The sequence below is a fragment of the Furipterus horrens genome, unplaced genomic scaffold, assembly GCF_987537825.1.
Source record: "Furipterus horrens unplaced genomic scaffold, mFurHor1.1.pri manual_scaffold_1, whole genome shotgun sequence".
NCBI classification, from domain to species: Eukaryota; Metazoa; Chordata; class Mammalia; order Chiroptera; family Furipteridae; genus Furipterus; species Furipterus horrens.
The window spans coordinates 116271125-116284803 of NW_028327171.1; the positions used below are offsets into that span (position 1 = coordinate 116271125).

The window sequence follows — 13679 nt, forward strand, 5'->3', positions numbered from 1 at the left end:
CCTAGACCGGGCGGCACCGCGGTTCCGGCCACCTGCCTCCATCCTGCCCAAGGGGCTGGTCCTTACCGGGGGTCGGGCGCTGTCGCGTCCGGAAGACTGCAGCCGCAGGCTTTCGGGGGTCCATGGGCTGCGCTTCTCGGAACTCTGCTCACCCTCTCTGGTCCGCGTCATCTGTCTTCCCCACCCCCACGGCATGCTGGAGAGGGCGCAGCTGTCTCTCCTTCCACCATCTCTCCCGGGCCACTTTGTATTTTCGCCGCTGGTCTGCGAAGAAGCAGCGGCCAATGCTGACCTTCTGTGCGTGAGGTCCAGGCTAACTCCACCTTGGAGGCCGAGAACCTGGAGAATTGGGACGAGGTGGCGTTCCTGGCTATCCAGACCCCCACGGGTCCTGCCAGCCGGCAGCACAGTGGGAGGTACCTTCGCCCTGGTCCTCTGGGTAGCAGTGCTGGGGGAATCCCGAGGCTGCCCCTCTGCCCAGGGGGCCTGCGCGCTTGTTGCCAGTGTCTGGACTCTGCCAGGGCCCGCCCTACCCTCCTCCTGCCCGCCTCTCCCCTTATGTCCCCGCTGGCCTCGGGAGGATTGGGTTTCCTTTCCCCAGGGTGCCCGTGGCCTGGAAGCTCCGGGGAATGGAAGGCTGCGCACCCCTTGGGGACTTAGTATTTCCGGCGGTGGGGGAGGGGTGGTGACCCCAGCTTTTGGGGCCCAGTGCCGTAGTGGGGAGCCGACTGACCTGGAGGAGAGCGGAGAGCCTTAGGGTCAAGGAGGGCACCGCGAGAAACCTGAGCCTTAGAGCCGAGAGCAATTGGCCACAGCCGGGCCTGCAGCCCAGCTTCCCACGGCGCCAGGACTGTTCAGGAAATGCAGGACTGGAGGCGGGGGTCCGTGCGGGCTCAGCCTTCTGTCCCAAGCTATTTCTGGTTTATTGCCTTGTATCATGTCAAGTGCTGATGCCACTTCCCCTGCCCACTCGGACTCTGAAATCTAAGATTGCAGAATATGTGCTCCTGCCGGGGTAGCCCCAGTCCTTACCCCCTTGGGTTATGCCCCATGCCCGTGCGATGCGCGGCCAAGTGGGAACCCCGGAGACCTACGGCCTTCCTTTGCAAGGCTTGTGGCTGTTTATAAACAATGACTTTTGCACAGCTGGGACCTGCAGGCTCCCTAAGGATGCAACCACGTGATGAAGGGGTTGCAGGCACTAGACCTTTCCCTTGCCTCCCTCAGAATCCTGCTGCTCATTCTGGTGGTCCTGGGCTGAGGAGGTAGATGGCAGTGGGTGGAGGTGAGGGCCCTCAGCCAAGCTGCAGATCTGGCCTGCCTCGGCTGTCACCCCACCCCCTCCCCCCAGGCTGGAGGATGGATTAGAGCCCTATAGATTGTCAGTGGGTGCTGGGAAGGCTTCATTCTCCTAGGTTTGAGAGGGCAAATGCTACTGCTCTTCCAGCCCCCTCTCCCCTCCCCATTCCCTTCTGTGACTGGGTAATCAATCCATCTAGGTGCCTGGAGCTGCTGCTCTGGGCCTAAACCTGCTTTCTGTTCCCTGCTCCTAAGGGGCCAGGAAGATGAATGGGAAGCAGAGCCAGGTGAGACCAAGTTCCCTGCCCCCACTACACTGAGGTCCTACTCCTTCTTGGCACTGCTTTGCTCTTGCTGTCTCCTTTGCCCTGGTTGCCCTGTCACTGCAGCAGCATCTTTCAGTAATTCAGGAGCAGTAGGCCTGGGCTGTGTCCCTCCCTATAAGTGGCAATATGTCATCACTGACCCCACTGAGCTGCCACCCCTTTCTCTTTACCCAGTTTTGTGACAGCTGGTCAGCTATGGATGCTGGACTTGCACAAGGGCTGGCTCTACCTGAGCTGGGACTGGAGCAGCTTAATGCTACTGGTGGGCAATGGTTAGGACACTGTCCCCCATCAGAAGCCAGAGCAGCACAACAGGCTTCCTGACTGAGTCTCAGAAAGTAGCCTTCCTTCTGTCCTCTCCCTTATTGGCCCAGCTGGGTATCCCTTTCCAGGAAATCTGATGTGTCAACCCACTGGGACCTCTCCCCTCTCCCTCCTACAGCTTAGTCTGTTACAGCCTGAGTGCCATGACTTGGCTGCCTCCCAACACTTTCTGGTGGTGACAGAACCACATTGAACTAACATTGTCAGTGGTCTCACAGGCACCCCTGCCCTTGTCCCACTTGTCAAATCAGTGAGTAACATGATGATTCCAGTTTTCCAGGTACCACATGGGGACATTTTCTGAGCAGGGCCAAGCAGTAGCTCAGTCCACCAGGTCTCAGAAGGCTTGTTCTGTGGAGCCAGCTCTCCTGTCCCTCAGCTCAGTGTGTCTCCATAGGTCCTGGCTTGGCACTCCATTGACCAGCCTGCATTCCACACTGCTCTGGGTACTTCCTGAGGGATAAGGCAATTCATTTGATCACTGCAGGTACTGAGTAACTGTTTAGGAACAAACAAGGGTATCTGGGGGCTTGGCTTGGGAGCCTGTACACTGGCCTGTGGGTGGGCTGGTTTGTGCTGTGTGCTCCTTTGCCTTCCATTGTTTAGCAAATTGTGACTGGACATATGTCCTGGGCTGAGCCCAGGAACAGTTGGGAGCAGGGTATGTGTAGTTCTGGTTGGCATGGAGCTATGGTTGTAATGTCCTGTGGCCTCTGGGTCTGGTGGGGAGGGCGAACATGAGCATATATGGGAAGGGTCACCAGGGTCTGCTAGCCAGGTGCCATTGCTGCTCACCTTCCAGCTCCTAGGTGCGCCAGAGTGCCTGAGGTGCAGAGTGCGTGTCTGGAGCTCAGACCCAGAGCGCCATGAGGTCATCTTCCCATTGTGTTTGGCTTCTTGGATCCTCTATAAATGACACTGTCCATTTTTGGGCCTCAGTAGGATGGCTAGGCAGAGCTAATTTAGGGTGGAGCTGGGTCAGATGACAGAGGATTAGAGATTGTCTGGCTTGACCCCTTGGGGGAGGGAATGGTTGGGGAGAAGGGACAGCTGGGGTGGGGGTAGAATCTGGCCTGCTCTCCACTGAGGTCCACTGCCCAGAAATTCTCATAGACTATTCATGAAAGAGGCTGGCCTTGAGCTGGGGGTTTGGGCCAATGGTGAGGGAGAAGGCCCTATGGGAGTTAGTGTGTGAGCGTGTGCACTCATTATCTGCAGGGATGGCCCCCCTGAGAGGAGCTGTCAGTGGATAGAAAGTCCTGGCATGTGGGAGTAGATGCTTACTGGAGGGAAGGTGCAATGGCAGTTATATATAGAACCCTGACACATGACCAGGATGGCAACATGCTCATCTGGTGAGCATGGTGCAGCATCCATTTTGGCCCCTCCGTAGGAGTTAGGCCTTTATAACCAATCCTTATCCTCACAGCAGCCTCAAGAGCAGCCTCCTTACACCAAAGAACAGGCCCTGGGAGCAGGAAGCCCACCCAGGTCTCCTCCTCCTACCTACCTCCCCCCCCCTCCAATGCCCTAATCCAAAGGTACTCCTCTACACCCATATTTTCCATTTCTTTTTCCCCTGGGCGTCCATCTCTACCCTTGAGCATCTGAGGATCTTCCTGTTCCTCCCGCTTATCAGCTCCCACCCCCTCTTTTTCTTGCTATCTCTTTGTATGTCACTGGTCTCTGTCTCTTTCCTCTGAGCTTGTAGAAGCTTTTCTGCACCTCTTCAGTCTCAGATCAGCTTCTCTCTGAGCTTGAGTTATTGATGTACATGGTTTCATCTTGCCTGCGGAAAGAACGCATCTGAGCTGAGCATCGTCTCTGGGTGAGGTGTTTATGGGGGCTTGGTGGACATTCGGCTAAGGAATGTGGGTGTGGAGAAACTGGAAGCTGGACCTCCAGCCTTCTCTGAGGCTCAGTGGGCCCTGGGTGGGTTGAGTCTCCACTTAGTAGAGTCTGCTTATTCATGGAAGGGCTTAAAGTGAGGCTAAGGCTGCTTTGCCCAGGGACCTGCTGAATAGGTGAACACAATTGGCTACATGGGGTGTGGAGAAGGTGTTCCAGGAGGGACTGTATGGACCAAGGTGTAGGGTGGGTGTGAGCACTGCAAAGCTGCCCATACATTTGAAGAGAATGGGTGTGGTGTGTTGGGAGTGGTTGCGGGGGAGGGTGGGCAGTGGATTTGGGCCAGATTTGATCAAGTCTTGAGTCCATGGGTATCTGTTTACTCTGTGGGTTCTCAGAGAAGCTGAGGCTTGAACTCTTGTGCATTCTGATCTCACCAAAGCCCCTTCTCACCTTCATCCTTTGACATCTGGCCAGGCCATGCCCTGGATTCTGCCGTCTCAGCCTAGCTCATCCTATACAAACTGTGTGAATTGGATAATGTGAGGAGAATGCTCTGCCTCTCCCTCCTTGCACGGTTCTTTTTTCATGAGATTCTGGAGTTTCCGGGTCCTACCCTTGCTGGTAGGCCTCTCTCACCAAAGAAGACGAGAGAGTGGGTATATGGGCTTGGAACGTAGGCTTTCCTGGGCTCCTTGATGCTAGTCAGGACCTTGGGCAAGTTGCAAGACCTTGCTCAGCCCAGTTTCCTTATGTATACAATGGGAATGATAATGGTTCCTCTTCACATGTTGTGGAGTAAAGCCTTGGACAAGTACCCATTAAATACCAGCTTTTGGTCTTCTGGCCAAGAAGGAAGCTTAGACTGACACGCTCTGTCTCCCTCCACAACAAAGAAGGACTACAGCTACCGCAAAACCAGAAATAACCAGAATTTCCAGAAAATAAAACTACATGGAAGTACAACATACGAAGTTATAAGTAAGTGGTGCTTGTGCGGACGGGTAGGAGGGGTGAAACTGGGGTGGAGAGGTCAGGCTGTGCTGTTGGCAGCAGCAGCAGCGACAGTGGCGGGACTACGAGATGCCAGGGGAGCAGTCCCGGCTGCAGTCGAGACCTGTCAGCTTGCGATTCTAATGCTGGGGAAGGCAGACCCTCGTTGCCTCGGACTGTGAGGTCCAGAGGGTGTGGGGATGGAGGAAGAGGCTCCCTGTCTCTCAGCAGAGAGTAACCGCAGGAATCCATCTGGGACCCCCACCCCCACACAAAGCGCCACAGTGTGGTGAGAAGGGTCACTGGGTTGTGACAGGTGCTCAGGGATCTGCACCCAATAGCATAGGAGGTGTGACAGCCCCGCCCAAGAAGGAAAGATAAATGAAAATGGTCAGGATGGCAGGAATAATGATTGAAATACCAATTATGCAGCTAACCAAAAAGCAGATATGGGAATTAACCGATGAACAAATAGAAAATCTTAGGCTTAGTTCAGAGCTACAGTCATAAGGCAGCTTATAGAATTAATAAAAGATATTGAACAAGACGGGAAAGGAATAAAAGCTAGTCATGCTGAAATGAACAAAAACACATATGAGACAAGTGGTGAGGAAACAAAAACCAGAGATCAAATCAACAAATCGGAACATAGGGATGGAACAAACAGTCAACCAGGGCAGAAAGAGGAAACAAAAAGTGAGGAATATGAGGAGAGGCTCAGAAGCCTCTGGGACAGCTATAAGCGAACGAACATCCGAATTATAGGGTTGCCAGAAAGTGAAGAAGAAGAACTAGAAATTGAAAGATTATGTGCAAAATAATGAAGCAGAACTTCCCGAACTTGGGGAAGGAAATAGACTTACAGGTCCAGGAAGCACAGAGAGTTCCAGAAAAACTGGACCCAGGGAGAACCACTCCAAGACACATTATAATCAAAATGTCAAAAATTAAAGATAAAGAGAGAATCTTAAAAGCAGCAAGAGAGAAGAAAAGAATCATGTACAAAGGGGCCCCAATTAGACTATCAGCTGATTTCTCAAAGGAGACTCTGCAGGCAAGAAGGGACTGGCAAGAAGTATTCAAAGTAATGAAAATCAAAAACCTACAGCCACGATTACTCTATCCAGCAAAGCTGTCATTCAGAATGGAAGGGCAGAGAAAGTGCTTCCAGGACAGAGTGAAACTGAAGGAGTTCATTAGATCCAAACCACTGCTATACAAGATGTGAAAGGAACTTGTTTAGAAGAAGGAGGATCAAAACTATGAACATTAAAATGAAAACTGTATCACAACAACCAACAACAGAAGCTAGGAAATTGAAACAAAGGCAAAGTAAGCAGGCAATGAGAGTGGGAAAAGAATTATAGGTATGGGGAACTTATTGGGGGGAGGTCAGCGGAGAGGAGAAAGGGGGAAAAGGGAGGGAGATGATGCAGGAATTAAGAAGCATAGTAGGAGTGAATGGAGTAGACAGGAAGAGGTTGAGAAGAACTACATGCACAACCAATGGGCATGGACTAAAAGGGGGGGACTAGTGGAGGGGGGAGTTACTGGGTGGAGGGAAGCAGAGGGAAAAGAAATTGGGGCAACTGTAACAGCATAATCAATAAAACATTAAAAAAAAATAACTTCGGGGCACAGCAATGTGATTGAACCCACATAGCAGCCCATCTTCCTGCACAGGCCTCTTCCAAAGCCCTCTCCTGTACTGTCCATTACAGGCTTCAGTAAACAGCTAATCCCTTCTTAGCCTTTGGCTGATCAGGGATTATGATGTTGCCATGGTCCCAGGTGGTGTGAGTGTGTGTAAATGTAGAAGGGCAGCCTATAGCAGGGAGCAAATCAGACAGCTCTGGGTGATCTTGACTTGCCTTCACGTAACTGTGGGTCTGGGTCAGTTTTCCCTTTCTGGGTTCTGCCTTGGCTTTCGGCAAAGGGATGAGGATGCTCATTTTTTCATTTATTCATGAAATGAATGTTGAGCATGCCTAGGTGGTGGACACTATTCTAGGGACAGGCCAAACGAAACCAAGCCCCACACTCAGGGAGCTGACATTCTAGCTGGAGAGACAGTAAAGAAACATGCATCTCTGGTGGCAGGTAATTATTATAAGGGCAGTGAAGCAGGAGGTGGTGGCCTTTAGCTTTCCCTCAGTGGAATGTGATAGATAGGCTCAGCTTTTCCTGAGTGCAGGTGCCGAGGGCACAGGGGTGGATGCAAACACACAGCACAGGAGATTGGGTAGGGAGAGGCTGAGTAGGAGCTTCTGGTCTTCAGGTTACAGGGCAACTGGGGGAGGAAGGCTTCCTGTTGGATGGCACCCTGGTATATTTTGCTTCTCTAAAGCTGTCTTTTTGGCAAGTCTCCTTTTGGGATTAAAGGTGCAGAGAACAGGACACCAAAGTTAAAACCACCCATCAGGGGGCAGGTATGGGCAGCCTCAGAGGGCAAGGACTCCCACCCAGGAGGTAGGATGGGGAAGTGAGAGGGCTGCTAAAAGAGGAGGAGGAAGGCAGTAAAGATGGCCCAGACTGAGAGGGCCACTTGTAAGATTTTCACATCAGTGTGGGGAAAACCACTTGTGCTCTGGAGCTCTGGGTTTGGATCCCTCCCCAGCAATTACCACCCTGGGAAAGTCATGTTGACCTCTCTGAGCCTCAGTCTCCTTACCTGAAATAGGTGGTGTGTGCCACAGATTAAATGTTGTGCAGATTAAATAGACTTGAGCAAAGGAGCTGTTCTTGTCTGTGGAGAGTGCACACCTTGTGGAAACTAGCTGGTCCCCAAGGTTCCTGGTGCCTCCCCAAAGAGTTGTCACCTCCCAAAGAGGCCACATGGTTCTCTGGCCTGGGCAGGAAAGCTAACTCCATGCCAAGGCTGGGGACTTGAGACGAGAAAGGCAGGTTCTTCCTGCCCCAAGGCAAGGCTATCTCTTGTGGGGGCGCGGGTGGGGGGGAGGGCTTTGACAGATTTTGGTCCCTAAGACCTCTCCCTTTCCTATTAAATGAGATTTGGGGCCCCAGTCTCCCCCTGGATTCCCACCCACTTTATTTGTTATAAAAGGACAGCCTTTATTCTGAAATTATATCTGTCTACTTTTGTTAAAATGTTTCTTTGATGAAATGATGGTAATACTAGTTGTTTCTTAATGTTCTTGGGGAGGAAATAATCCTGCTGCTGATCATACCACACACACATACACACACACACGGGGAAGACTTTACTTTTCCTGGAATGGGATCTAAAAGTCTGGAACCTACTGCTCTGGGAGCTTGCTGCCCACCCTCTGCACTGGCCATGTGGATGGGGAAGCAGCTCTCTCCTGGGTCTAGGCTATAGGCAGTCCCATGGTATCCTGGGGCAATGAAGCTAGGTCTTGCCTCCTGCAGTCACTGCGGTGTCCCCCAGCTTGGCACACAGGTGTTCAGTGCAGACCTGTTGAACAGATGTATGGATTCTTCCTGCAGAGGTCCAGGAAGCTCACTGGGTACAGGGGGAGGGAGCTGTGGCTGCAGTATTTCAGACTTCAGAGAGCAGGGGAGGCGGCAGTGGGAGCTCAGGTCTTAGAGTCAGATGGAGAGGCACATCCCACCCCACTACAGGCCATTCAGTGGGACCTGGGCCTCACTGCACAGCACTTTCCCCCACATAAGAATGGCTCAGAGCTGTGGCAGTGCTTACCTGAGCCAGGGGCTGCAATATTTGGGCCCAGAAACAGAGTTCCCAGGAATGAACTGGGGCACTTCTGGTGAGTCCTGCCTGGATCCTCTGCAAGGGTGCTCTTCCAACTTGAGAAAGTGTTTAGGTGACACAGAGGCTTGGGATCACTGACCTAGGGATTTGCTGGGCCAGAGACCTCACTCTTTAGGCCCAGTGAGCTGTTGCCCTCATGCCCATCTCTGCTTTTTGGCAGGCCTCTTCTCCCTGCTTCCAAGACTTCCCCTTTCACCTCAGTTCCAGACTCAGATCCCGGTGCCACTGCAGATGGGGTGGGATCAGACCACAGCATGGGCCAACAGTGGGAGTTGGAGCCTGGTGGTGGGCAGTGGTCTGTGGGCACCGAGAACTGTCCATAGTGACCCTGGAAGTGGGCATTGGTGCCCCCCATCTGTACCCAAGCTTGCTGTTTCCACCCCATGGAAGGCCAGAGAGCTGCAGATATCTCTACCTCTACAGTTCGAAATCACAGAGCAGTGAGCAGCAATCTGGGGCTGAAGGAGTGAGGGGGTGGCTGTAGGCTGCAGCAGCAACAGGACTGGAGGAGGGACTCATCACTGGCCTGCTGGGCTGGGGTCTGAGATGGTCTTGGACCCTGCAGGCTGCCATTCCGGAGCTCCCAGGGTACCCTTGTGGGAGCATTCCCACTGGCCCCTTGTTTTATATGCCTCAGCTTCTTACACTGTGTTATCTCCAGTGGCTGTATTGACCTTATTCAGTGCCAGTGTCACTCTCTCATTACGGCCCACCTGCTATGGGCCAGGATGATGAGGTGCCGAGGGTACTGAGAAAAGGAGAACCTGCCCTGCCCCAAGGAGCTCCTTGCCCCTACATAGTGCCTAGCACAATACTGTGGGGACACTCGGGCAAGGACACCAGTGCCCTGAAGAGCTTCCCATACACCCTGGGCAGTCAGGGATGGCTTCTCAGAGGATGTGGCCCCTGAGCTGGGTATAAAGGTAAAGGAGACAGGTTGTGGGGTGGGGAGGGAGGTTTCTGGAGGCCTGTTCAGGGTGACTGGAATGTGTGTGAGGGGGATGGGGTGGGACAAGCCTGAATCTGAAAATGCAGGTGAGGGAGATCAGGCCGTGGAGGGCCAAGAGGGGTCAGCAGACTGCCTCCAGATTCCTATTTTCCCAGTCTGTTCACTTTGCTTCCTCAGGTGTGGCCTGAGCCATTTGTTCATCTCCTAGTTTGGGATCACTGAGGACCCAGCGTTTCACTCTCCTGGGCCTCAGAAGCCTCTGGCTTTCTGAGGAAGAGGAGGAGACAGAGTGAGGGGTGAGTCCCAAGTCCCCGGAGGAAATAACCTTGGCCTCAGACAGGTCAAATGCAGCCCTGTCCAGAAAGGCACAAGGGGTTCTGGGGAGGGCTGCTGTCCCAGAGTTTACCCCTTCAGGGCTGTGGCTACAGGAGCTGATTGGCACTTGTGCCCTAGTCTTGCTGGAAAGGCTGGCATGTACCCTGTTACATAGATACCTGCTCCTCTATCTATTTGGGGTCCCGCAGGTGACACTGCTGGGCTTGGAGAGTCTCAGAGCTGGGAGGGGCCATCAGATCAGTTCACTCCTTTCCAAGGCACCCAGTGTGCTCTGCCCTTTGAGGCCAGGCCTTTGACCAGATGGGATCCCCTAGCTGCTGGGTCAGAGCTGGGGAGGCTCCTCAGAGGAGGAGGGTCCTCATAGGAGGGCTTACATGCCAGCTGGTAAGGATCTGTGGCTGTAAGCACAGACCTCTGGGTGGGCAGTGGACAGCAGTAGTAGAAATGTGTGGTTGGAGGGTCGGGGGAAGCGGCTGCCTGGTGAGAGGTCAGGGTTTCCACACAAGCCTGTGGCCTGAGGAGCCTTAAAAGAGGCCGTGGGGTCAGAAGGGGGATGGGATGACAGAAGCGCCCTTGCTAGAGGCCACATTTTCCAACAGCTGCTGCTACTTTCTTTGGACCCTTTGCTCAGCTCAGCCTCTCCCCAGGACTATGGCCAACATGCCTGAACCCTGGGGGAGTCTGGGCCTGACATGAGCACTAGGGACAGACTTGGTTCAGGGAAACCTAGGTTGGGAGTGACCCCTCCAGGGGACCCTTGCTCCCCCCATTCCTTCTTCTGTGGCTCCCCTCTTTCTCTGCTCCAAGGTAGTATCAAGTTTCTCAGCACATGTCCTCCAGCCCTCTGATAACTACCTCAGAGCCAGATACGTGATGGGCAGATGAGGTGCAAACCCCAGTCCTGGAAGCATTGCAGTTGCGCAAAGGTAGAGGAGGTCAAAAGGGGAAAAGGAAAGATACAGTTAGAAGGCTTGTGTGGAAGGAGGACAGACCTAAATACAGAGGGAAAGGAGTATGGTCCCAGTGACCACTTCCCCTCTTTGGGACCCTGTGCAAGCCATGCCCTCCCTGGGCCCTCATTTCACGCTCTGTCAATGGGAATGGGAGTTCCTGCCCCAGGACTTACAGAGAGGGTCCAGGAGGAGGTGAGTGTGTGGTGAGTGCCTTTTCCCTGGTGGGGGCCATCTTGGAGAAGCCCAGCAAGAGCCGACATGAATGTACCATTCTAGCTTTTGTGTTTGAACCATTTGTCTTTGTGTATGAGATTCTTGAAATTGAACTGCAATGCATTTCCTCCTTTTTTCCTGTATAGGCTGAGAAAGCTGAATTGGGAGGTGGTGGTATCACCTCCCTGATATGGGAAGTCAGAGTGCCCCTCACCCCACAAACAAGAGTCTGACTGAATGAGATGGGGGACAGAAAATAGTTCCAGGCGGGGTTGTGGTTTGAGAGGCCAGATGAGGGCAGGGAGCTTGGGACAGAGGTGAGGGGCCTCCCATCATTCATTCATTCATTCATTCATTTATTCATTCATTCATTTATTCATTCATTCATGGAGCCTGATGTGTAGCAGAAGGCAACAGGCTTGAGAGACTTGGGTTGAACCCTGGCTGGGCCCCCGAATGTATGTCTACCTGGGACTGGGAAGTTAAGATCTCTTGTTTTTTCTTTGAGATGCGATGACCTCTAGGACTCCTGTAGGTGATGATGGCTGAGCCAAGTTCCTGCTTAGTCCAGCCAGGTCTAGATGGTTTAGGAAGAGAGAACAATCTTAACATCTCCATGGCATTCTGTAATTTCTTACTAAGAACCCTCACACCCACCATTTTTCATTTGTCCCATGGTGACGTGTGACGTAGCAGGACTGGACTATGGTTTCCTTTGACAGATGAGAGCCCTGGGGCTCAGAGAATCCCTGGGATTTCCTCCCTTTCAGTCATCAGATTTGGCCCCAAGTTGGCCTTTCCCTGGTGCTGCCTCTGACCATCCCTGAATTCAGGGAAATCAGCGGCTGATAGTGACAAAGTGCAAATGTGAGTGCTTAAGTGTTTTCAGTGAAAGTCAGTGTGGGGGCTGCCTTTGTGGGGCACACACGTGTTGTGTGTATTGTATGTGGTGTGTGTGCATGTGTAGCTTGGGAACCTTGGTTGCCCCAAGAGACTAGCACACTAGAGGAGAAGATGAACCTGCGGAGCTGGCCCTTCACTGTATTGGGATCCTCCAGGGACTCCATGAGGGGGTGTTGAAGGGTTCGTATTTGGACAGAGCTGACCCAACTTCTCACACCCCAGGGAGCCTCAAGATAGAGGGACATCTGGGCACAGATACTACAGCTTCCACGTCCCAAAAAGAAAGAGTTGGGGAGGATCCTGGGGCCAGGGAGATCTAAGACACAATAATGGCCAGGAATACAAATTGAGTCTTGTGACCTAAACCAAGAAAAAGAATCCACAATTAATTGGATGCATTTGCTGAACCTGAGACAAGACCCAAATATTGTTTTTCTGAAACTTCAACTTAGCCAGAAGTTTATATATTTGTGTCCTCCCCACCCTGTCCTCCTTCCTGAGGACTCAGTGGAGCAGTCTATTCCAGAAGCAGGCTTGGCTGTACTGGAATGCCACCATCTTCCCCAAGCCTGACCCTTCTGGTTGGGTGGACTGTGGGCCTGGAGAAGGCCACAGCCAAGGGAGGCCCTAGGTCCTTTTTTAGTGTCAACATAAGAAATGTCCAAGCTTGTAAGAACTGTTACGAGTTTATTTGAGCCAAACTGATGACAATTGCTGGGAAGCAAAACCTCAGTGGATTGAGAAAATGCTCCAGAAAATGGCAGTTTTGCACATTATATATTACAATCAAAAAAGAAGATGTAAGTAGGTTACATGAAATCAATTGGTGATAGATTAAGGAAGCAAGAGAAAGCAAAGTGAAGAAACTTCTGGGATTGGATAAAAAGTAAAAGGATAGACAGATACGTCTTTTACATAGGTGGATACAGGATAGTTAACAGTCACCAATTAATTCAATAACAATGAGGGAATTTATGGTCTCTGTGGTGTGGTGCCTGTATTTTGAGGAAATTTGACATTCAGAAGGTATGTTATAGTAGGTACAAAAAGAGAATAGACAGGCTCAATAAAGGTAAAGATTAACTTTTCCAGTGACCCTGGCACTGTACATAGTAGGCAATCAGTGCCAAATAAATTGGAGTGTGAGTCTCCCATGCACAAGGGATGAGAAAGGTTTTGTAAAACATCTAATGTAGTGTGGCAAGGTGGAAGACCCAGGCTCAAATCTCAGCTCTGTTCTGCTCAAGCCTTTGACCTTGAGCAAGTTACTGAGCCTAGGATATGACTGCCTGCCATGACCTGACTCCAGTTAGAAAGTTTTTAATTTCAGACCACCCTATACATTTACTTTAGGTCTCTGAGATTGTAAGGCCGTCACGCAGGCCTCTCCTCAGGTTTAGTATGTGGCCCCTTTTTGTCCACATGAGGATGTTAAGTAGTATCCTGGGGCCTGATCCTGGCCCTACTGGCCTGGGCACCGCGAAAGCTGCCCAGAGGGCAGGTGTGTGCAGGGTCTTGCGGAGGGTGTTGGGGAGGAAAGCTGAGTAAGCACTGTGGGGAAGCCATGGTCAACAGCAGGACAGAACCTGATGCCTGTGTCCCGACTTTGTGGCACTGCACGCATGAGTCACCTTGCCCACTGTGCACCCCAGGAAACCAGGGGAGGTGACTTCCATGTCCTGCAACCAGCACAGTGCAACTCCTGAGCAGCATGGTGCAGGGAGAGCCTGAGCAATCAAGTGTTCTCAGCATACTTAGAGCCCCACCTGGTCCAGAGCTTG

At 52.1% G+C, this 13679-nt stretch overlaps 1 protein-coding gene and 1 long non-coding RNA gene across 19 annotated transcripts in view; one reads left to right on the plus strand and one right to left on the minus strand.

The window, feature by feature from the left end:
* The window catches only part of LOC150021808 (uncharacterized), a 42137-nt gene extending 41285 nt beyond the window's left edge, over positions 1-852 (minus strand). For 3 of the 4 annotated variants that reach the window (XR_016511354.1, XR_016511353.1, XR_016511350.1), the window contains exon 1: positions 67-513. This is a non-coding gene — a long non-coding RNA (uncharacterized LOC150021808). Of the gene's footprint in view, positions 1-66; positions 514-733 lie in introns of those variants that run through there. The other variant, XR_016511351.1, reaches the window with a different exon arrangement.
* BIN1 (bridging integrator 1) overlaps positions 1-13679 on the plus strand; it is a 56881-nt gene that overhangs the window by 258 nt on the left and 42944 nt on the right. Inside the window, exon 1 of one of the 15 annotated variants that reach the window (XM_090279014.1) lies at positions 10126-10213. The exons of the other annotated variants lie outside the window; for them this stretch is intronic. Within the exon in view, the coding sequence (XP_090135140.1) occupies positions 10130-10213 (84 nt within the window). The 5' untranslated portion in view covers positions 10126-10129. Of the gene's footprint in view, positions 1-10125; positions 10214-13679 lie in introns of those variants that run through there. 15 annotated transcript variants of the gene reach the window in all.